The sequence below is a fragment of the Rhea pennata genome, chromosome 8 (genome assembly GCF_028389875.1).
Source record: "Rhea pennata isolate bPtePen1 chromosome 8, bPtePen1.pri, whole genome shotgun sequence".
Classification (NCBI taxonomy): domain Eukaryota; kingdom Metazoa; phylum Chordata; class Aves; order Rheiformes; family Rheidae; genus Rhea; species Rhea pennata.
The window spans coordinates 7,150,923-7,176,269 of NC_084670.1; the positions used below are offsets into that span (position 1 = coordinate 7,150,923).

General features: G+C 39.3%; 1 protein-coding gene across 1 annotated transcript; it reads right to left on the reverse strand.

Moving 5' to 3' along the window:
• Window positions 1–2,070: 2,070 nt before the first annotated feature.
• Window positions 2,071–13,119, reverse strand: SHISAL2A (shisa like 2A). Its single transcript, XM_062581595.1, has 3 exons — window positions 12,938–13,119; window positions 2,650–2,789; window positions 2,071–2,168 (listed from the first exon to the last, which is right to left on the reverse strand). The coding sequence occupies exons 1-3, from the start codon at window positions 13,117–13,119 to the stop codon at window positions 2,071–2,073; spliced, it is 420 nt and encodes a 139-aa protein (XP_062437579.1).
• Window positions 13,120–25,347: the final 12,228 nt, after the last annotated feature.

The window sequence follows — 25,347 nt, forward strand, 5'->3', positions numbered from 1 at the left end:
ACAGTTAAAATTCACACAGTCCTGAGGCCTAAAATTTTCTGAAGCTTCTAAAAATTGTTTTTATTCTTTAAGTTCATTTTTATTACCTAGCTGTGATTATTCTGAGATCTCAAACAGAAGAACTAAAACAGCAGGAGAAATGCTGCTTTTATTGCTCCTCTTGGCCCGAGAGCAGCTAACCAGCCATCTCATAAGACTCAAATCTCACTTAATTTCTAGGCTAAAGAAACCCAAATATGATGAAGATAAGCATTCAGGCTTGTCAATAAAATCCTTCAGCCTTTTCAAAGATCTTTCAACCCTGACACAGGAGTGGGCTTTCAATTTCTAGCAGCCCACCTCATCAACAAAGAAAGCTATCAGAATCTATATGTGAAATAACTGTCATTCAGAGCAGCCAAAGAAGTAGAATAATAAAAGTGAAAAAACATAGGACAAGTAAAAAGTCAAAACTGTGTTTAAATGCAAGTTAATGCAGCTTGAATAAAGCTGAAGAAAAGAAAAAAACACACACACATGGGAGATGGTTAAGACAAAGCAGAGATCTCTTAATTTCCAATTTCCAGGAGTCCTAATGTGTGGAACTACAAGAGAGAGGATAACACTGGCCCATCAGTGGGGGAGCTTCAGAGGCAGTTCACCTCGCGACAGGAAGAGAGGAAGGATCTATAATGCCACAGCAGGATGCAGTTTTGTAGCTCTGCAGTCCGCAGAGAAAGACAGCAAGTGCTTAGTGGCAATGGTGCAACAGCACCCGCCTCCTTAGCATTCCTCCTATGCCAAACACGGCTGGCATCTTACACAATACATGAGAAAAATAGCACTGCTGTATTAGCAATGGATTAAATGCTGATGCCATAGCAGAAGAACCTGAGGGACAAGGCAAACAGTGACATTTTTGAAAGCATAATGCCAATTTATGATTGGAATATAATCATCTTGTAAAAGTTCACTAGGTACTTTTTCAGCCCCTACTAGGACTTTATTTATGCCATTCTAGGTAGCAGGTCCTATTTCTGCCATCTCTATCTCTAGGACAGGTGTCAATTTTTCAATTTGCAGACTAGTAACAGTTTGCTGAATGTGTGACTCTCACTTTGGCAACTTGTTCAGCTCATGCAGTTCCAAGGGAGGCCCTACATTTCCTAACTGCCCTATAAACTACCTTTAGACCACAATCTACATTTTCTGGAGAGTAAGAACAGATGTAGGAAGTTCAGTATGAAATGGACTGTGAGTTAACTAGACATTCATGAGTGGGCTTACTGCTATCTAATAGGCTCTAACTACAGCTATATGCAAGTATGAAAGCACTGTAAAAATATTTTTTTAAAAAAATAAAAGAAACAAAAGTTTTGAATTTGAGGTGGGAGAAGACAGCAAGAGATGGACACTTTTTTCTCCCCATGAAATAGTCCCTTTTCAATTAGTTCCATTTACAAGCTGCATAAGTAAATACAATTTGACAAGATACCAAACAGAATGTTACCTTTGCTTCCTACAACTTTATTGATGAACAACTAAAGCCAGACTTAAACATCCGCGAAGGCCCGAAGACAAAAGGTTAAAGTTATCACATGCCATCCTGACTTCAAAACTTGCAACCAGATTCCACAAATGTAAAGTTTTTTCTCATGCATATATGAATAAATCTTTTCCCTAAGCTTAGCCATGCCAATTACTCCCTTCAGCTCCACAAATAGACATCTGACCTCCTAGAGCAGAAGCTTTTCTTTCCTGTCCCTAATCTTCTAACACATATATATGATATTAAAGGCAATGGCAACTAATGTCCCCTAAATGTTTCTTGGCTCTTTCTCAGATTCATATTCAGCGGCTATATAATAATTTCTGACTGCTATTCAACAGGGTGACCTTCACAGTCAGTGGGCTATGTACTGTATCAGCTAATATGCATGTATGTTTTAATTTTCTTAATAATGTTTAAAATAAAAGCCCTAATATAACTGACCATCAAGAAAGCATTCTTCAGAACAAGTAGTGAGACCTGAAGTTTTTTAATTGTCTTAAATCTAAGCTGCAAATACTGGCTGTAGCATCAGCAAGCAGCTACAGCTTCTTTCCCTGCCAGTGGGCTAGTGGTGGGTACGTGCACTGCTCCTGCAGGTGTCTGCTGAGCTCCATCATGCTGCTGCTTGCACTGTAGGCTGAAATACAGTTTGGGTACAAAGGTACAGACTACTGGGACTGAAGTAAAGAGCCTTAGATTTTGAAGACAGGATTCTATGGCAGGAAGGAAGAAAAAAAAAGAGGATGATCCAAGAAAACATGCTTAAAACCTCTCTTGAGATTCTTATTTCTGGAATGAAATTTTTACTATACACTTATTTACTTGGGCAGGAAATCTGGAGCAAGCAAGTCTAAGTCTCTTCCTGATGATTGGATTTATTTGTTGCATCCTTACTCACAGTGCAAAATTTTACACTGTTCCTATAACTAAATAAAAAGTACTGAGCTTATGTTATTTCATTTGAGTTTGGTATTGGTTTCCATACAATAGTTTGACTATACCTTGAGGCCTCCCATCAGAAAGAAAATATACTGGATTTCTTCGTATCAACTTAACAGAGACAGAATAAGGCTTTTCCTCTGCAGGAGATAACATATGTCAATAACAACTGGTCTTACCTGCCATCTGTAAGCTTAAACCAGTATCCAGTTTGCTGCGTGGCTTCGTACTGATAAACAAGTAACAGAGAACACACACAGTGATGATAAAAGCAAACAGGACCACCGCTGCTATCGACAGGCCCACAAGCGCTCCAACACTGAGAAGAGAGAAAACAAAGAAATTAAATGTGCAAATGGCCTGAGATATCCATTTAAACAGTGGTCAGCGTGATGTCTGGAGGTTACTTGTGCTCAGGCAGGGTGACTGTGTATTTTTACCATATACTTAAACTTAGAGCTTAACACTCTGGTTCCATAAATTGGCATAATTTAATTGCCCTTGGAAGGGCAATGTCATTACTGACTTTTCATGTTACCTATGCCTATTATTCCTGAGTCTGATTTAAACTGTGTTGATGAAAATCGTAAATAACTTCATAAGTAACTGGCATCAGTGAGATTGAAATTCCTCCACTGTTGTGGATATTCACCAATAAACCACTGAAAAATTTAAGGATGTGCACTGTGCTTCCCAATTAAAAGTGTATAGTCTGAAGGATGCACCACCTTCATGCAGCATTCTCATCTGTGCAAAGGCTGTAAAACATTACAAACGGTCTTCTCAAAAATCAGAGAAAGAAAAAAAATCAATAAATTTCAATGTGAAAAATCAATGCAAACCACTGAGAAATTGGTATCTCTCTCTCTTTTTTTGTTTTTTTTTTTTTAAACTTCTAAATTTGTGCCCCGTTAATGGATTTTGGCCAATTTAGAAAAAAATTTGTTCTAAATATCACACGTGCACACACAGAGAGGCAGAGGTCCACGAAATATAGGCAGATTCCTCTTCTCAAATAACATGAACACTAAAACTGTATTTTTGGTCTGAAATGAAGAATGCCTGAGGCTTGAGGACCCTAATGTTACTACTGTGATATATTTACAATTTTGACAAAGGAAAAAAGGACAGAAGAGAGAGGTGAATGTCTTGGTGAGACTAAGAATTATTTATTAAATTCCACAAACTCAGGCCTTTGGTGATGAAAACGCCCTTATACAGCACTGCTATCAATCAGAAGTCACGTCCCCTCTGGCCTTGCGGGGAGAGGGGAAAAGTTGTGCCTCAGGACATTTTTATGAATTTTACATCCAAGTTTCAAGCTACTGCAAAGCTTCTCTGTAAGATCCTGCAAGACAAGTAGACAAACATGTCCACAGAAAACTCTTAACATTAGCAGGACGAGGAGAAAAACAGCAGAAACTAGCATGGCTTTCAGATGCAGTTCTCATTAGTTATCTGTCAGATCCATTAATGAAATCTGTGGAACATTTATCTCCATGGACAAGTCATTATCAGCAAAATCAGTGGTCTGGAAAGAATAGTTTTGCCCTTATGAAGATTTTTCGTGGTATTTGTCCTCTGTGAGAAGTATAAAGTCTTTTATATATTTGTGTGTACATGCACATACTAAGTATATTTCTTCTTACTGGTTTTTATTGCTTGCCTGTATGTTGTTTGAGCCATTCTGCTTAATATGGGATTTCAATATGTCCTTACAATCATGAACCACTCTTGGGTTCTGCTCTGATTTTTGCATTTTTACTTGAAACATCTATAAACCAAATGATCAAAACAGAAGAAATGCACTAGAGAGCACTGAGGTGAGCAGCTATCAAACAAAGAATGATCTCCATAGCTGAGCCTATTCCACGAAGTAACATAGTTCGGGGGCTCTTTAGAAACAAGTATTTTTTTCCTTTCAGTATTAGCTATATTTTAAGACTCCTTTTAGATCACAGTCTGCAGTGCTGGGCAAAAGAGGTTGTTCACCACCTTCTACCCAAACGTTAAGCAGAGTAACCTGTTCTGTAGCTGAATAGACCAGGTACATACTAATTACTATAATATTTTCTTTTCAGTCATCTGTTTTCCACAGTTGTAGCTTTCCTCCGTTAAACTGCAGAAGATAACATTAAACAATACAGTTGCGCGTTGTACAACATAATATATCTGCAATATCAATATATAACTTGTGTGTTACAAATAGGAAAAACAATTCCTGGAGAACTTTTCAGAATTTCTGATTATAGGTAAAAGACTTATACACAGGTTATTTGCCACTAAAAAAATTTCTCATGTTCCAGCTGCAATGTGAAAAAGACCTTTCTCAAGACATGGAGACCAGCTGAAGCACACAGAAGCATCACAAAACTAACTACAGACATCCTGGCTCCGTCGTTCTAAACCAATTAGAAATTAAGATTCAATTCATACTTACTGTTTTTAAATATGATATTTCAGCAGCAGATCTTTTTCAGCATGCTGAAGTCACCAGCTTACAACTCTTACAGGTTCCCTGACAACTTAAGAGTGTATTACTGATTTCTTTAAGGCTGATTTTGGGTGAAAGTTTGGAGGCGGGGGTTCCTTCTTCATTTATTGATTTAAATCAGAGGAATTTAATACAACATCCGCAACGCTAAATACTGAAGCGTCTTAACCATAGGGACTTCAAAGTCGCTCTTGCCCACAGTTTCTGCCTCACTAGCAAGTGAGAACCCCTGCATTAACAACTCCTCCAATAAAGCACAAAAAAAAGCAATGAATGCACAGAGATAATCCTGGCCAGTACTTCCTGGTCGTTTCCCTACCAGCAACATCCACAAGTTTTATTTGGACTGAGAACTCTCTAGTTAGCTTTCCCTGTAAACTACAAGGTTCACACTTACAGTCCAATATGCTGGACGGAATGGGTACTACAAAAACCGTATCTGTGTATCATTAGCATGTTGATGTGCTGCATATTTTCTCTGCTGTTATCTCTTTGACCCTCCAGGCATCCTCACACACACACATAAATACACACACACACACATATATATGTATATATATTTGCAAGAAGGTGGCAAAACAGAGCCATCTACAGCTTCATATGAGAGAGTCTTGAGTCTTGGAACAAAAAAAATCCCCCAATCCAACCACTGGTTTGTAAAAAAGCACAGAGCCACTCTAGAATTTATCTATCAAAATAAAACAGGTCGGAAATAACAGGGAGGGCACCCACAATATTTACTTTATATAAACAGGTTGCTGTACAATTATTTAGTGCCTCATTATCTGCAGCTAAAAAACACAATCTTTTCTGGAACATTTCTAACACTAAAAAGTATGAAAAAGACTTGAACAGAAATGTGAAATTGCAAATACAGGAAATGTGCAAATAGAAATTATTAGGAAAAAGTTTTATATAAAATAACTTCAAAGAACACTGATTCATCTTCCATTTCGCATAGTGCTGAAGTTTTCCAGGTTTTAAGTAGTACTGCATGGCAAGGGCAAAACATTTAAAATAAGACTTGTTGAACTTCTAACAAGACTAAATCAGTATCATCCAAAATATTTTTAACTTTAATGAATACAATTTACTGTCCTATTGATATGGCATATTTCACCTTGGAGGATAAAACGGTTTATTTCTTATTTTGTTTTTGGTCCAAAAGAAAATCACGCGTAAAACAAAAATCTATGATACAGACCCTAGTAGGAAGTGCTGGTAAATCAATTACACACTTCACAAGCAAACATATTTGCTGTTTTCTCCTCAGTGATATTTTTTTCATGCACTTCCTATAAAGGCCCTAACCAAGAACTGCGTGCAGGAACGCTGTACCTGCGATGATAACTCAGGTATTTAGAGACTTGCTCCCTTGGCTCTCCAAAAGCCGTGAGCCATAAGCGGATGGACACAAGTCAGAGTCTTATCTACTTGCAGGCGGAGCAGAGGCACAGCCAAGCGCCCAGCACAGAAAGCAGGGGCTATGCACTTTGGCTTGGGTAACAGAGGTATTTCTCCGTAAGGTGGCTGGCGTCCCAGGATGGGCTCTGCACCTCGTCATCGTTTACTAACTTTTGCCTGTTGGTGGGAGTGCACCAGTGCAAAAGGCTAAACAGAGAGTGCAATCATCACATCACCGTGACCTGCCAAAAAGTTTCCATGAAAAGACTGTTTAAAGCTAGCATAAGTGGCCCTCAAAGGATTTCACTATCAAATGTGGATTCAAACAGGTAAAAAGCAATAAACAGAAATGTCCTACCTTTGGCTGGCAGAGGGACTAGGGCGGAAAAAAGCTTTGATGGACTTGCACTATCCTTTTATCCTGACCTTATCTGGGCTTCTGTAGTACTTCTGTCCCACAATCTAGAATGGACTGAAAACTCTGTTATGTAGGAGCATGAGATATATGTAGATCAGCACTGTGGACACAAAAAACCCACCTTTGCACTCCCCTCTGCCAAACTGCAATGACAGCTCTTCAAATACCTTTGTGAGTCTGAGCCAAAAAAATAAAAACATTCATATGTGGAATCCTTTGTAAAGGAAGCTTGCCCTGCTGGGAAATGAGAATGCAAAAACAAGAAGACAAGAGATCAAAATGAAGAGCAAGACAGTATCTATGTGGAAAGAGGTCAGAGAGCACGGGAAAAAGAAATATGAACTCAATAATGGAAAATTTGTATTGAAAAGATAACATCTGATCAATAATTAATAAACAAAGAGAAACTAATTAAGTTTTAATAAAAGTAACATCCATGAACCAGAAACACTAGTGTAGAAAAAAAAATCACTGAGAAATATATAACAAATTAAATGAAAACACAACAGTAAGGAGAAATGGGTGAAAGAAAGGACAAAATTTGTGTAATCAAGACTTTATTAGACTCTACAAGGCTAATAGTAGAGTCCTGAGAATACCATCGTCAGTAGTAATCTTTGGTTAAAAGTCATTCTGAATACAAAGCGAATAGGGGAAAAACTTAAATTCTAATCCAAGCTGTGACCTCCAATTTTTCTACTGTCATGAAACAGCCTCTAATGTACAACCCTGCCAAAAGGATACATAATGTGACTTCACATAATTCTTTGAATATGAGCAATGGTAAATTGATAAAGTTGACAGAAGATTCACAGGCCAAACAAAGCTGTCCCGAGCTCCTTTCTACATATGATGAAGACACATCTGTATTTTTACCCTGGGTAATACAACCACACCACAAATTTCACTGATTACTCCCATTGCCATTACACTACGTGTCATGTAGACACTCATGGCGCTGCGACACACAAGCACAGCCAGAGGCTCTACTGACCAAAGAGGCTCTACTCTGCCAGCAACCTCCTCTGGGCTCCCTGTGCTGGTGTCTAGAGAGCTGCTTTGTAGGCTATCAGGATTTCTTTCAATGGAGGCTCAGCATCACACACCTACAGATATTTTTAATCCAGAAAATTAGTCCATCCATTCTAACAAGGGCTAGGAAAATTTTAAATATTCGCTGAGCAGATGTAGTTTGTCTACTCATAGATTCAAAGGAAGCTTATGACTCATCTAAATTTAAGTGAACCAAATAATATTATTGCTGCAATGATGTGTTGTATGTAGTATTAGCAATGCAAACAGATAAATATTACTAGGAGACTGGAAGAATGGACAGACAGGAGCAAAAGACTTGCCGTTTTGGAAAAGCCAAAACAACAGAGAATCCTGAAGACCTGAAAAAGCTAAGGAAAGTGTGGCTAGAGACTTAGGTCACCATGGATTACTTTACACAATTTCATGAATAAAAATTTGGACCATATGCGAGTTTTAATCAAATTAATAACATTCCATGAAACTAACAGAAGGTACTGATTTGGAATGGGTATTAGAGTTCTATTTGATACAGAAAGTAAATAAATCATAAAATTGGCAAAATAAAACTTAACTGAACAATGACAAAATTATTCTAAGACATTTTAAAATGATAACAAAGGTGCTGACTGAATCTAACTACATCACAGTTTAGTTTAAGTACTAAAATGCTCAGCATACCTCTCCCTTCCACTCAGCTGTTGAGGAAAGGAGATGTTATGATATGCTGTCCACTGTATGACAGTACATGCATGCACAGCACACATCTCTGAAGGGTAAGTTGTTCAGTATTTTGCTCACCAATGTTTTGTAGCACCTTGCTGCCTCAGAAGCTGCATAACCCTTTGGTGAACTTCACACACCCCTGCCTTTCTACTAATATTCCCTTCACTAATCACCCCTTCACAGGAGTCACGGACTCCTGACTGCTAGCTCTGTTGGAGATGGAATAACATAGCATCTTCACTCCTCTTTCCTGAGGTCAGCTTTTTAAGAAATGTGTAAAAGGAGCCTGGGCCACTCAAAAAAGCAGACATTGTTTGATTTTGAGTACCAGTAAGAAAAGAAAGGATGAATGAGAAATTCCCTAAATTTCTTATCTTTAATGATAACGGTAAAAGGATGAAATGTATCAGAACTGCTCAAATGTCAATTATTTATGACTGTCCAGCAGTTCCCAGTATGGCAGATGTCAGGAGCCACTTTTTGAAGATTATAGTTTTTGCAGAAGTGGGAAGTAAAACTACGTTTTTGTTTTTTCCAAAGGAGGAGGACAGTATATATTTCTAAACATACTACAGGCAGCAGTGATTCGGCAAAAAAGAGTATCATAGGCCTGCAAGAAACAAACGCTTCAAGTAGCCTAGGCTGACGGTTTCTTCGTGAGTTATTTCCATCAGAACTAGCTGCTGAATGGTCCAGTAATTCATCCCACACAGCAAGAAAAACAAGGCAGAACTATGCAATAGCTGCCTGAAACTGTAATTGCTTGTTACTAAAAAGAAGGAATCTCTGAGATACCATCAACTAGAATACTCCCCTCAAAGGACAGAGCTTGCAGCTGCCTTGGCTTGTAAGACACTTCAGGTACAGCTCTCAGAAACCTCAGGAAATGTCACTAGTAAATTCCAGCCTTGAAAGATGGTGCAGCAACATGAACAACTAGTCTTGGACTCAAGTATTCAGTTTGGGAAACTAAATGTCATATACCACTGTTACTCATGAAAGTTATATAGCCTAAAATACTAATTATTGAATCTCTTAAGTTCTATATTGTTCTGTTTGAACACTCAGGTATTAGTTTCCATGAATTTCTTTTTCTATTTGCAAAGTTTCTCTGCATTATCTGGACAAAAGAATATATTCTGGTTATTTATAACAACTTATCTCTTTTTCTTTTTGTGCTTATGACTGCCAACATTTACATACATCAATTACTTAGAAATTCCTTTGTTGTCTGTCCATGTGCATTCAGTCCCTGTTTTCAAATTAAGTGGGGAGGTCAAGCCCAGGAAAATGGAGGAAGACAAGTTTCAAGCTCTGGAATAAAAAGAAGCCTATAATAATTCCTCCAGCTGAGCTTCCAAATCTTTTCCACTCCTCAGTAGATTCAGTCTCTGGACTTATCCTGGCTGGGCATGACTAATTTCTGAAGTGTATTAAGCAGTTAAAGCACTTAAAAGTGCTTCCTTGGAAGCCATAAAAAACATTTGAAGGATTATTTTAACATCTGGTTGTTATATTCTCATTGAGATTGTGGTCTGAAACAAAGACAAGCAAGGCACTGAGTCACAAAACAGTCTGAGTGACCAGAGGATTTTTCCTTCAAACCCCTGATGGAACTATCTTTTCCAATACATACAGTTTTTGAGGTACTGCAATACTTTGGGATTTCCAGTGTATCAGCAACTAAAAATTGCTATTTGACTTATTACTGGAAAATACTTCTGAAAACAAATTTTAATTCTAAATACTAATTAACTTTGCTTAGAGATATAAACTGCATTTATTCACCTTTTTCTGTGATGGATATAGACAGTATGGCAGATTATAGGACAATCAAAAAACACACCAACTGCAGTTTCCCCAGATCCTCTTAGCAGCTTAAGGCCACCACAGAGGAAAGACAACAAAGCCTGAAGCTTCGAAGTTTTAGTCCAAATTTCAGACTCTGACCCTGATAGTGGCATAGTAGTCATACTTCTCAAATCCTAAGAGATCTTTGTAGAAGTTCCTTCAGGCAGGGCTTCATTAAAGTTTCTCAAAGGATTCAGTTCTTTGAGGTACTTTCTGAAAAGATCAAGCTTTAGCAGTCTTCTCTGCAATATCTCATCCATATGCAAGACCAAAATTCCGTAATCTTAATCTTTCTACAGTTATTCCATCTTGAGAAGGCTTCCTGTGATGAAAACAGCCAAAGATTTTTAAAAAAAGCAAAACCCTACAACAGAAAATTAAAACAGCATGGCTATTTGATGAGAAAGGTGTAGAAAGGATGTTTGAGGAGATAAAACACAGCAGAGGAGCTCAATGAGTTCTGTGCCATTCTTCACAGCTGAGGATGCTAGGGTGATTCCTACATCCAATTCACAGGCAAACTATATTTGAAATAATTATACAAGAAATATTAGACCAAATAGATAAGTTACATGTGAACACCCCAGTACCAGCATTCACCCAAGCACCCTGAAGGAATTCCTATATGGAACTGCAGAACTGCTGGTTGATGCATGCAACTCATCATTACATTAAGTCACTCTGCCAGAGAACTGGTAGTTTGTGCGTGTCATTCCAATTTTAAAAAGCGCTCTAGAGGGGCACCTAGGAAGCCTAACTTCCAGCCCGATAAGACTATAAAGTCTATTAAAAAATGTAACATCACTGAGCACAGAGATAAACACAATGCCAGGGCCCTTAGCACATCCCTCTTCCACCCTTTGCAAGCTTTTGGCATCCCAGGACACAGGGACAAGTTTGCCCAGCTAGTTGTCTTCAACCAGAAGATCCAACAGCTCCTGACACAGCTCTGAGGGGAGGCCTCAACAAAGGCTGCTCCTCCTGCCCTTGGGAGTTTTTTTTAAGCCTAGATCTCACCCTGGGTGCCTGCATCAGCTACACGGCAGCTGTGCTGGCCACGGACCCTGACCTGGACATTTACCTCCTGACTTGACCTTGGACTTGGCCCATCACTATAGACTTGCCCGATGGGGGGAAGGAGGGATCACCAGGCTGTGTCTGACTCTGGTTACGGTCTCGAGACACTGACTTGCTGACTCCACTTCCCAAATTGCCCTTGAGCCTACCTTACCAGCACAGACTTGCCAGGCAATCACGGGGGCTCTCTTTGACCTTGGCTATCGTCTCTGGGTCTGCCCCCGTCACCTCACTCAGGTACTGCGGGACACGGCGATTGACGGTGAGGCCACTAACCCTGTCTGCCTTGTTACGGCGATCTGCTTGTGGTTCCCCTGCCCTTAGGGAGCTGTTGGACCTTTCTGCTTCCTGACACACAATCTTTTGCAAAACAGCCAGCATTACTACAGGGAGAAAATACTGCCTTGCTAACCTATGGCAGTTTATGAAGCATCAATAAGTACATGGCTAAAAGAATCCAGTAGACAGTTAGGTTTTCAAAAAGCCTTTGACAAAGTGCCACAAAAACTACTAAAAAAAACCTAAATTGACACAGAATTGAAGGAAAGGTCCTGTTACAGATATTCAAAGCTGCTTAAAGGATAAGGAGCAAAACATAGGGCTACGTGGTCCCTTTTCCAGTACGAAGAAGGGTCACAGGTTAGTGCTGGGGCTGCTTTTATTCAGCACCTAATCTATGACCTGGAGAAGAGAAAGAATAGTGAAATCTGATTTTCTGACAATGCTAAGGTCTAACAAGTGATTGAATGCTATAATGGCAAGGAATGCTAGAAGGTTGATAGAAAAATGAGTGAACGGGCAAAAAAACGAGGCAGGTGAGTTTTGCTGTAGATAACTGTAACGGAATGGAAAAAACAACCACAAGGAAGCCTGCGTGACAGGGAACTCGGAGCCAGCAGAGTGAGCTCAGGAAACAAGTTTCGAGGCATCTTCTCAGAAATGGCAGAGCCGGCGCGCAGGGGCAGGCAGAAGCACGAACACGAGCGTTTTGAAAGCGAGCCAAAAGGCAACATTTTGCCTCCGCGTAAACCTTGCTGTACGCCCGTCTGGAGTGGGCAGCTCTAGGCTAGGCGCCTTCAGGAGGACACTAGCGGCGTTAAGAAAAAAGTACGGAGAGGTGAGCAGCCCCGGTGACGGCCCCCCCGGGGCAGGGCGGCTCGGCTCCGCGGGGCGAGGGCTGCGGGGAGGCGCGCTGGGCGCTCCCCAAACCCCCCGCACCGTGCCGGGGGCTGAAGGTGCGAGCGCCGCTCGCCGCGTCCCGCTACGCGAACGGCGGCTCCCGAAAACTAGGAGGGAACAGCGTAAATGAGACCGAAAGAGCAGGGAGCGACCGTCGGGGGCTGCGGAAGCAAGCGCGGGAAGGGCTGAGGCAAACTCAGCGACAACGGGTCGGGGCGCCGCCGCCATGTGAGGAGAGGGCGCCGCCGCCATGTGGGGCCCGTGGGGCCGCCGCCCGCTCGCCTACCTGAGCCACCACATGTAGCCGTGCTCGTAGGGGAAGAAGCTGTGCGGGTCATCGCAGCAGTACTTGACGTCCTGGAAGCCGCAGCAATACACGGCGCGGGCGTCGCCGCCCGCCCGCGGGCAGCTGAAGCCGCTCACCGGCACCTTGTCGGCGCTGAGGTAGCTGCTGCACTCGGCGCTCATGGTGCGGCGCCCGCGGGGCTGCCCGGGCGGAGCGGCGGGCGGGCGGGCGAGGAGCGGGCAGCGCCGCCGCCGCCTCCCTCCCCTCCCCGCGCCTCGGGCGGGAAGCGGCGCCGGGCTGAGGCGCCGCTCGGGGGGCCGCGCCCGGGGGCGGTGTCGGGTGGTCGCGCCCCGGCAGCCGGGGGTTTGGGAGGGGTGCGAGAGGCCTCTGAGCGCGGGGCGGCTCCTGCCCCCTTCGGCAGCTTCCTCGCCACGTCTTCGGGCGGCTTTCCTAAAGCGGGGCCCACGCCTGCGAGGTCGGGAGGCGCCTGCAGTGAGGGAGAGGCGAGGAGGTCTGCCCCGGTCTCGGCTTAGCTCTCACCTGAACCTCCGGGTGCGATTTTCGCTGGGAAAGATAAAGGGAAAAACCAAAAATCTGCTGGAGGACAGCGGATAAGTGCTGCCGGCGCCAAAGCCCTGCTCCTCAGCCCTGCCGAGTCTGGCTCCCCCGGCTCGGGTGCTTTGCCACCCTAGGGAGCTCCTCAAGGAGCTGGGCTGTCAGGCAGGAGGGAAAGTTGAACGAAGAGAGCTGGAATTGTACTATAAGTGCACAGTAACTCAACTAATGCCTCGCATCTAAATTTCAGGTCTTGCCTTGAGGTGAAGTCCAGGCAAGGGGAAGTTGGGTGTCTCCTGGACAGCTCCGGGGAGCACCGAGAACCAAAGGTGGCCACGGCTTGCGCAGGAGCTGCTCCCCCACCGGCCGGGCATGTCCCCCCGCGTCTGAGCAGGGCCAGGCTGGCGGTGACGACACACGCCGGCACTCCCGGACGAGCTAGGATACTGAGTCAGGTCCGCAGTCCATTTTCGTGTACGTGTTGAAAGGTGTAAAATGTTCTTTGGTTGGTTGGTTTTGCGAGTTCAGCCTTGAGTTGGCACCTGCTGAAACAAGTGCAGAAATTTAGTCGGAGTGTGACTGTGGAATTACAAATTTGCCTTCCCAATATTTAAATATATGAATACCCAGGGAAGACTCAAGTTATTCAATCGTTGGATGACTCGAGCTGGAGCAATTTGAGAATTTGACTTGTAAGGATCTCAAAAAGCTGCTGAGCAACTGATGTTGCACTACAGAGGACAAATGACAGTGATGTGGCTGGAGCAAAGACTCCAGGAAAGGGCAGACCAGGAGGAATCAGTGAATATTGGATATCGGGAAAGAGAAAGGCCATATTACTATGAGATTTTATGATATTGGTGATTTCATCACCACTGTGTTGTTCAGATCGGATTAGATTTAGCCAGGTCAATTGGTTTTATGTTTTAATTGAAGATTAACTTATTCTGAGTTTATACAGGAAAATGATCTACCAAAGACCAGAAGGCTGCCTTTTTACTTCAGTCATGTCAGTAGTGTCTCCGTGCGTTAAAAAAAGACCTCTCTTGAGGTGTTTTGTAGATAACAATCTCCTGGTCATTTGATTCAGAGAGAGTTTTCTTTTAAAATGTTAGCTTGGCTTTTCAAAGAAATGTAGCCTATCTTTCTGTGACTGAGGGAAGAGTCTCCACTAAGTCAAAGATGGGTAATTTTCACTTTAAAAAGGCATTAGTTTGCTGGCCGGATAGCATTTCTGTATCAGTCAGCAAATAAATCCATGACTCCATACGGCATGAAGTACAGAAAGTGGGTATTAAATTGAGTCTCTCTTCTACCAAGTACCTTTTTTTTTTTTTTTTTTTTTTTACAAAACTGCTAGGAACTTAACATCTTTAAAATCTCTAGCCTTCTTTTTAACATGGTTGAAATTGAGCAATATATTCAGAATTTATTACTGAAGGACTGACAGACACACAGCACAACTGTGTAGACCTTGTCCTCTCAGGAAATTAGGTGATATCAATAAAAAAAAAAAGTACAGTGGTAAATTTCATGATTTTTCAGACAGAACTTGCCGTCATTTTGAAGCTTGATTGAGGACTTTGTGAGGTTGGCAGTACTGTATTCAAAGGATCCAAGACTTAAAACTTATCAGGACAGAGAAATCTCTAATTCCAGTCTGATAGATATTTTTCTTTTGAAATATATTTCTTCAACAAATACTTGTGTTCTGCAACAATTTCTATTATTCAGTTATTAATAGTTATTTTCTTCCGAAACCTAAGTTCACAATCTTATTTTTCTTTATGACTCTCTTTCTCCTTCTATTCTCCTTTCTTTTGCCCATCTTATCCTTTTCTATCTGTTTCCTTTGAGATTTTGTGTGAGCCAGAATTCAACAACCACGGCAAAAAGAGATTTATCACAGGATACAATCATACAGTTCCAAGATGGCTCAGTTTGACTATTCAATGCAGTATTCTCAAATTAAGTGCTCAAGATGTGTTTAGGACTATAGGACATGCTAGAGCTATGTTTGAATTCCATATTGTTATTTTACTTTGGGAGATTTTTCCTTTCATTTGTTCAGAACTCAGATAAGAATTTCCCACTCAGAATTATTACTACACTGATTGAGAACAAAAAAATTACTTATCACAGTTCTGTTCTTAATCTCGAACAATCTTTTACTCATACTTACTAATGTGATAAAGCAGATCTGTATTTGAGCTGGAGTGACAGTGTATTCTTTCTCCAACCCTGATTAAATTTGCCTTTGAAGAAAGCTAAAATGTTGAAGTGTTATTAGCAAAAATTCTTCATACATTTTTTAATATCAGTAAACTCATTTGTATAGTACAATTAATTTATACTTGCCATCATTCTTGGGTGATATTAATTAGCACTCTCAGTTGTTCATATTAATGGGAATGATTTATATGAAACCCTAGAAATGAGCTTCGGATTAGCTACCTCGGAGACTAAATTCACTAGGTAATTGCTGGAGAATTACCATTCCAATTGCTGGAGAATTGCCAATCCTCTCATCAAAGAAACTCTTTGATGAGATTCAGAAACAAAACTTGATATAGGAAGTGGGTGTGTGAGGCTCTTCACTGATCAGTGGATCAAGTGCATGGTCTTTTATGTTGGAAGAAAATTAGATCGACTTGTTTGTCCATTCCAATTACAAAACACAGATCTCTTCTTCCAATAAGGGCAAGTGATTTGGATTTCAGAAAATACGTTGCCCTCTTTCCACTACTACCAACATCAGTTTAAGTTGTTATTACATACATGCCCACAGAAGTTCTCTCTGCTGGCTGAAGAGTGTATTTCAGCCTAACAGTGAAGTCATTCAGCTTTCAGAGAAACTACAACAGATCAAAGACCTTTGCAGGACACATTTGAGTAATGGACAAATTATCTATAACTTTAAAAACTGTGTCCAAAACAGGATAGTACTATTCTTTGAGTACTGGACTATCTGTCCCTGTTAATATGAGTCTCTTCTGCAATGAAACTGTAGCTCTGTTTTGTCTTATAAGCCTACTTCCCTGAATGCCTGCAACTCAGATCTTTCTGAAAATCTTTAATTGACTCACCAATAGTCATACTGGCTTCCAAAAGATTGCTTTCGCTATACTTAATGCCCCTTTTCAAAATAGTTGGTTCCATGGAACTACGTATCTGGCTTTCCATTTCTTATTACTGTTCTCAAGCCTTTCTGATGAAGTCATAAACAGAAGTATACAGGTACTGCACTATGTAGCAATTAGAACAATAACAATTTTTGTAATCATTAAAATAATTGTAATCTCAATCTAAGATGCAATTAGCATGGAAGGCATACAATCTCTTATTATATCATTCTGGTTCCACAATATGCTGGCCAGCAGAACTGGGCTGGTTGCATTTAAGAATTACACTGACAGCTTAGAGCAAAAGGTACTTGAGGAAGAAGCTCCACCTTCTGATTAAGCCATTTGGTTTGGAGACAACTTGCAGCGAATAGTACCTCTGCACACAAGAACTGAGAACAAATATTCATCCTGACATTTAGGGGACCCATTTCTACCAGCTAAGCTTCTAAGAAACAGAAAACTAGTTCTAATTGACTGTTAGAACAGCTATCTGGATTAGCATCAATCCTCAGACTTGGACCTACATGAACTTTTCTTTTTGTATGAGCATTATCTAATAATTAATAGGCAAAAAGCTATACAAATTACCTTCAAAAGTAATATGATGGCAAATTATGCAATTAAACAAAGTTGTCATATCAAAATGGTGTAACTAGCCCTAATTAGAACAAACTGACATCATTGTGTTATTTGACTCCCGTGTGTATTGGCGAAGGAATGAAATCCATGAAGAGGCTGTCATAAGTCTTGGGCCCTGTTCTTAGTTCAGCTGAGGTACAGCTGTAAGCAGATTGCTTTTGCAGTGCGTGCTTCAGTTTACTTCTCTGTAAATTTGTGATAATGATATAGACAATTCCAAAATATGTTTGCATTGATACCCTATGAGAGTGAACACAAGTATAAAATATTCTGCTGTGTTTTTTCCTGTTACTCTAGAGCCTTCCAACTTCTAGGCCTGTTAACTGGCTATCTTTCATAGAATGGATTATTTGAATTGCCCAGTCAGCATATACTGTATAGATTTTGCCTTCAGAGAGTCATTTCTTTGCTTTACAAAGGTAAATAATAAAGAGAGGAAAAAGTAGTTTTGAGCCTCAGGAAATGAGAAGAGATGTCAGTCAAAATTTAAAGGAAGGGGGAGAATCAATGAAGCAGAGTGAAGTAGGAAGATTTATACATGTTGACACAGGTGATTTCAAGGTGAAGATGGAGCCCTGATAAATAGCTTGTGTTTGGTGTGTGATGGCCTCAGTATCTACAGTTTTTTAGATGTTATTATTGGTAAATATTTCTTAATAATGGCTCATTCGTGTAAATAAAACAGATTTACCCTTTCACGCTTATCCTTCTAGAAAGGGAATAATAGTTTGAATTATACAGTTTCCAACACTGAATCTAGCCAAACAATCTTGGTTGCCATTTTTATAAGTGAAGTTGTTTCCGTTTTTTTTTCCTTTTCGGATAGGCATAATTCTTTTTACTGAACTGAGCTTTAGGCACATAAATGATGTGTTCCTTAGTTACCAAATATTTACAGTGTGGCACAAGTTCAGTCATGTAACTTTTCTGTGCTTTTGTTTACCCTACTTGTAAAATAGGATTATTTATAATTTTAGAGATATAGTTATATGCTGTAATGTAATTTCTACTTAAATAGAAGTGTGCAAAATTTAAAGCATTTTAATAAGCATGGAATTTCTGTGTGTAGGGGATGATTACAGGATAATTCTGAGACTAAGTTAATTGTAAGGGAGGAAGAAATAATGGGACTATTATTTCTGACAGTTAAATTAAGCAGTATATCCATCAGAGATAGCACTTGTAAAACATTTAAGTTATTTAATCTTTTCAACACGGATTCTACGTTAATACACAATAACAGAAAATGATAAATTCATGGGCTCATAATTAACTGTTGCTTTCTACCACAGTTTGGATTTTCCCTGGCTGATACTGAAGATTAAAGAAAATACCTTCAGAAAAGAGGTATGAGACAGTGACTTCTAGATATAGATCTATAATACAATAAAACATCTTCCCACATTTTCACTCTAAACTTGAATTGAAGCTTATTAATTTTTTTCTTTGGTTCAGTTTCTTAGACTAATAATTTAGATTCAGTCTTTGTAGGAGGATTTTCTAAAAATCAATACTCTTTTTTATATAATTATTATAATATTAATTTAATATTTTTAAGTTTTCTTTTTCATGCATTTTTGTGCACCTTGGCTCAGAATTCTTTTTCTCTCTTGGACATCATAAAGAACATTCATTCTAGTTTATAATTTAAAGAGATTCAGCTATTAATAGTAGTGACAGCTCTTCCCTCTCTCTTTAACCCTCCCGCACATCTTTCTCTCTATTTCAGGTGGAGAGGGAAGCATCATCTATTGTTAAAGTTCTGTAGTACTTCCTTCATAAGAACCTATTTCAATTGCTCCTTATCTTGCCAAACTTCATTATTTGGACTGAAGTTTTCTGTCCTGTGTTTCTGTCTCCCGCTGTTTTTTTGTAGAATTTCGCTAAGTAGTGAGGCTTGGAGTCGTGGGAGGAAGATTTAAAATGAATAAGGAGTCGGAAAAGAGAAACAGAGACCCCAGTGGAAGGGTTAAGGCAAGGAAGCTGGAAAAGATGAAATGGAAGGGAGGTCTGAGGTGGAGGAATGACAGCTCATATGGTAAAGCAGGATCTGCGTGAGTGAAGACCTTAGGGCCAAGAATTTAGGGATGCAGGCATTGAATTAGGTTGTGGTAGGAAACTGGAACTGAAATGAGAAACTTAAAGTGACCCAGGGCAAACTGATAGGAAAAGACAAAGAGGACCTGGCTTTAGAGGTACCTGAAGAAGTCTGTGCTCACTAGAGGTCATTTAGCTGTGGAGCTTGGAACAGAACCCAAATGTCCTGCATTGCTTTTCTGTCAGCACAGATTATGTCACATATATTTCTGTCAAATATATGTGAAATCTTGGGGTAAAATGTGTGCCTTATTCCTCTTTCACACTGATGATGACAAACTATTACTGTTATCAGTTATTTCATTAATAAATGTGGCAAAGATTTGCATGGTATTTTGAAAGGTCCCAGATCACCCATGCAGTTGCCAATAGGAAATTCTGCTCATTTTCTGTATTTATTTTCAAATATAAGGAATTAATATGCACAAAATTACATTCAAAGAATGTTAGGTTACTCAAAATTTAGAAGTACCAAACTTAGAGCTAATAACATGATCACACACTGACTTTTAAGAGACGCCTTCTTGTTTTGCAGTAGGGGATTAAATATTTTATTTTCTTGCTTTTTTTTAATGTGTAGTCAAAAGTTTATTTACTGTATATTAATCATATCCACAGTGAATACACAAAAATTTCAAGCTGAGCTTTTTATAATAATTAAGACTGCTTCACAGACATTAATTCATTTTCATCGTGTCCTGTGAAGTGAGGAGCTGGGGCATTTATCTATTTTGCAGTTACCAGAATATTTCATTATATACCCATCTCTCATACCTGATAGATGCCTATTTTGCATTCTCAAAAATTTTTCTTTTAGTAGGAAAACTGAAGAGACATACTTACTATTCATAAAATGCTTCAGATACTTGAGTGGAAGATGATAAAAAAGTTCAAAGTATTGCTTTTAATTACTATAATAGCATTTTATTACTATGCAAAAGCATTACTAACCTAGCAAAGGGGATTTTTCTGTCTCTCATTTGGCTGACATCTAGAATGCACTTTTCCTCTACATTAAAAAATGCATTGAAAAAAATCTTCTGATTAAAAAAAAATACTGCAAAATTCCATAGACAATTAGAATCATAATAGAAGTGTCAGTTCAGCCCTGTTATTGATAACAGTGTTCTAAATCTGATGGGAAAGAACTCACGTAGTGCATTCTTTCATGCTTCGTGTATTACATCTAATTATAGGAAGATGTGAAGCTGGACTTTTCACACCTGATACTGCTATTGTGTTAGTCACAAGCAGTGACATGCCTTTCTTACCAATTATTTTCCTGACAGAATTTCAATTTTCTTTCCTAATTGCAAGAACTCATTTTTATTCCCCTCTTCTGTTGCTGGAGGTGGATTTGTTTCCATCTTTGGAATACCACTTGATTCGGGGACAATGTAAAGAGAATCAGTTTCAATAGCCCTTCTGCCTTTGGCTGAAGTTAGAAAGCCTTATTCGTTTTCAATTCATTTTTCACTTCAGTAGTAAAAATAAGGAGCAGTTGTGCTACATAAAGCAATAATCTCTTGGAAAGATAAAAAATAGCATCTCATTATGAACATCAAACATAGCCTATGACTTGATCAAATGCTTCTTAACATTAATCAAATACAGTCTACTAATAACACCTAGCATTTAAATGGTTTTGTATGTCTTTGAGACACTCTACAGGTCTTTCAAATCACTCACATTTGCACAATAGTTATTAATATACAAATGAGGGACATTATTGTTAACTTTTTATTTCAGAAGTCCCTCATTATCACAGCACTGGATTATCACACAGTCTGTAAAGGATGGAACTGCTCTAAGTGATAGGCTAGACCTCTGGAAGCTGAATTAGGTGAGCTATTGGTTGGGTCTCCACCTCATCAATCCTGGTTTGGTGGAACGGTCACTAGCTGGATCTTAGGTGGATAATTAATTTGGTCTGTCTTAGTCAGGAGACAGACTGGTGAAGGCTGTTTAAAATGTCAGCTGACTTTGTGTTGGTGCAGATGAGGAACGATCACATGTTCTCTTATGGAATGGTCTTCTCTGGTGAAGAAAAGAAATAAGCTTCTGTATACCTAATTAACCTCTAGAGCTCCTCCAGTTTGATTCGTAAGAGCTGCCTGACTGTAGCGTTAGATCACTAAAGAAATGTTGACACAGAGAATGGGCAGTAAGTATTAGAGCTTCATGCCTGACATACTCAGTTACATCAAAGGCTTCCAAAGGTAATTGGAGCTTATCACTAGTTGCCTAAGAACTACTTCCCATTTTGGTTCACTTGGGAGTGTTTGTACGTACAAACCAAAAAGCTCTTGTGCCAAAAGTCAGAACTTCCAACATTTGTACATTTTCTGCAAATCTTGGCTGAGGTCTGTTGGCAGGATACTAGGAGGAGGCATTCATACTAATCCTGCTCTGAGAATATATCAAACTCCAAGTTTCAAAGCTTTTAGTTTGGCACATTCTTATCAAATATCTTCAGGTACTGACTAAAATGAACATTCACAGTCCAGACAATAAGTTCTGGTGAGAAGTGTTGTGTGGATGGGAAGCTTGTTCTTATTTCTGTCTTGCACATCTATCAGAGGTCCTCTGGGGATCTAGGGACTCCCTGGAATCTTTGCCTGTCTAGTGTCCTCTGCTTATTATCTTCAGGTGGTATCCTTATTTTTGACATTTGGCTCTCACTCTTATTTCTACTTTTTTTTCTTCATTTTTTTGCCTCAAATGTTTTGCTTCCAGGCTCTGTGTTCTACCTTTTGAGTTGAAAGATAGTCTTTTTGCCCGGAGTAAGTCTAGCATAGCTATGCACGGTACAAACAGGTTGGTATCTCTTGTATCAACTTTTATCAACTTTTCCCCAGCACTGGTCAAAGTAGCTCCCTCTCCGGCTAGGAAGGAAAAAAAATTAGTAGAGAAGCTGTCTGAAGCTTGGGGGATAATTTCTCTGTTTTCTCCTGAGGAAAATAGTTCTGTCAGTTTTTCTCCCCACTGCCTTCCTTCATGCAGTACTTCTATTTTTTATTTTAGTCTCCCCTGTTTTATTCCTGACTGCTGATTGTTGATGCTGCTCCATCTATCCCAACTAAAGCAGATTTATACGGCAAGAGGAGATCAGAAATTGACTTCTAAACAGACCACTTCATCAAATCTTATCACCTAATCCATTTGGCATCCATTTTGATCAATGCCTGGAAGACATTGATGAGCAAGTGCTAAACTCATTGGTCTAGGCCTTTAGTCCCCCATATTCTTTCCTACCCAGTCCAGGATATCAAAGTGATTAGAGTCTCCGACATGAGGTCTTGTCCACCTTCCTGGAGTTCAGACATCTTAGCAGTACATAGCAGCAGTGTTTTCACAGGAAGTGTTTTTTGAACTGAGGAGAGAAAAGACACTTAAAGCATTTCCATTTCAGAGGACATTAGGGGAAAAGTTTGGTTAAGTGTCATGTTAAAAGGTCAAAGGAAGTGTGTAGGGCATTTCTTTAGCTCTTTGCTGCGAGTTAGGCATTACAGAAGATGTGTAATAGCACATCTAATAGCAAGAAGTAAGATACAGTTATTAGTGTGTTCAATAATATGATATCAGATATAGTCTCTCTTCCAGCCAAGACTAAGCCAATACACCTCTATTGAAGCCCAATTTTAATGACAATTGCATTCATCATTCTTCTACACCTGGAATTTGCCAAGGAGTTTTGACAGGAATTGTTTCTCTATTGCTACCAAAGTGCCAGTAGAATGTATCAGTGCAGTTCACAGTGACAGAAATGATGAACATTTCAAAAGAAATAGTCAAAGCAAAACCAGACTAAGTTATCTTAATTTACAGTAGCAGTGCTGTTTATCTTGTGGAAGCAAATGTAATTACTTTGTATTACTTTGTCTGTTGCCTTCTATTTCTCCCTTTAACTGCTGACAAATCAATCAGCTTTTATGTGACATGACTCGCTTTCTCTTGTTTTGATTAACTGAAGGTGGTATATCAGTACAAACTTGGAATCAGAAGATCTACATTCTGTTCCTTGCTCTTCATTTACTTGTTACATGCTTTTGGGAAGGTGGTATCACCCGCATGCTTCAGTTGTTTCATCTGTAATACGAGTATAAAGCCCTTTTCTTGCTGCTGTGAGGTTGCTGTGAGTCTGAATAACAGAATTTACTAATTATCACCCTTGAATAAAATTGTTCAACTTTACTATTCTTATTACTACTATGGTTACATCAGTAACAAACATTCCTGTCCACTGACTTTTTCTTCTTCTTACAGATATTCATGTTTTGAACTTTATTACATTCAGCATGGAATAGACATAGAATAAGACACATACCATTTCCCCCCAGAATGTTAAAACTGCACTCAGTAATTAAAAAGGTCAAGTCTTCTTTTTTTTTCACTTTTCCAATATCGAGGATGGATTTGAAGTTTTAACAGAGGGACTCACTGAAAAATTACTTTTCTAATGGCGTAAGTAAGAATGCATCCTACTAGTTCTAGAAATATTAAGAGCCAAGTTCACAGAACAGATGTCCAAATCATGTAAATTTATGAAGAAAAGGCACCCAATGCAAGACACTTTGTCAATGTTAAACTATAATTATATTATCAGGATTACAAAAAACAAGGGATCCTCAGCTAATAACAGGACTGCAGGACTTGTCTTGAGCTGTGAATTTTGGGCTGATTCATGAAAGCTATGAACAGTGTTGTATTCAGCCAATTAAGTCATACAGTCACTGGAAAAAGACTGCAGAAAAGATTGACAGAATCGCTATATCACTTTTGATCATGAATGTTCGCTGACAGTCCCTGTTGATTCACTTGATACTAACAAGTTCTCTAAAGCAGCACACAAATGTTTTTGCAAGTAGCTGGTTTATTTATTGGAGACTGCTTCCATCATGCCTACAAACAGCTGTGTCAACACATATGTGAGATGAAGCCTCTTTGCTCCTGAGCCAGCAGAGCAAAGCAGCTCTGTTGTCTGTGAATACATGTATATGAATATGATGTAATCATGCCACATGGGTGATTCTGCAGGCTTCCTTCTACTGATGACATTAAGTCAGCATTTGTATCAAAGGAAAGAAAACTAAGAATAAAAGAAGGTGGAATTTCATTTTTTATTTTTATTTGCTTCAGTGACTGCTATTTTATAATTGAATTACATTTTAAATTTTACATTCAAAAGGTTCAGATTGAAGCAAGTACTGATCTCCCCACTCCAAAGGGAAGTTTGAATTTTTATCGTGTTACAAGTCTGTAATTGAGGATTCTAATCTCACTAAACATTTTTACATCAGAAGCTCCTACTCTAAATTGTAATCTCTCTTCTGCTTCAAAATAATGCCTGTAGGAGATCTGTAATATTTTGATATTACTGCAGTTTGTTCTCAGGAGCTCTGAAGAGTTCTTGTTAAAAAAAAAAAAAAAAAAAAAAAAAAAAAAAAAAAAAAAGACATACAAATGAAAAGAATTGTGGCTGTAAAAACAATTGAAGACAGAATCTTACAGAAAGTCAAACTATAAATAACGTAAATATTAATCCCCCTAACGTTTAAAGGTTTCTACATTATCTGTTAGGTGTAGGAATTTTAAGGACCTTACTACAATACAAAAGTAGCCTTTACTTCTGGAAATTCTCCAGATTCTTGGGCAGAATGTGGATGAGAACCTATCAACAATATGGAAATATATTCCTCCCAGTGTTAAAGAGCTTTGTAGGCTTTCTTTCAAAATAATGCAGAAACATTTCATTGCTTGTATTTAAATATTGTACCAATTATTATAATAACTTTTAAAGTATTCATCTTCCACATGAGAATATAAAAGGAAAAGAAGTAACAAGCATACAGGTTGACTGTGGTAAGCCTCTATCAGAAGAGAATTTGGCCTGACAATTGGGAGACTGCTTTCATTACTTTTCTTGAAAGAACTTGTGTTTTAATGCTGCCATTCTGTTCTGTTTAGAAATTAAACCATTCAGCTCATGAATCA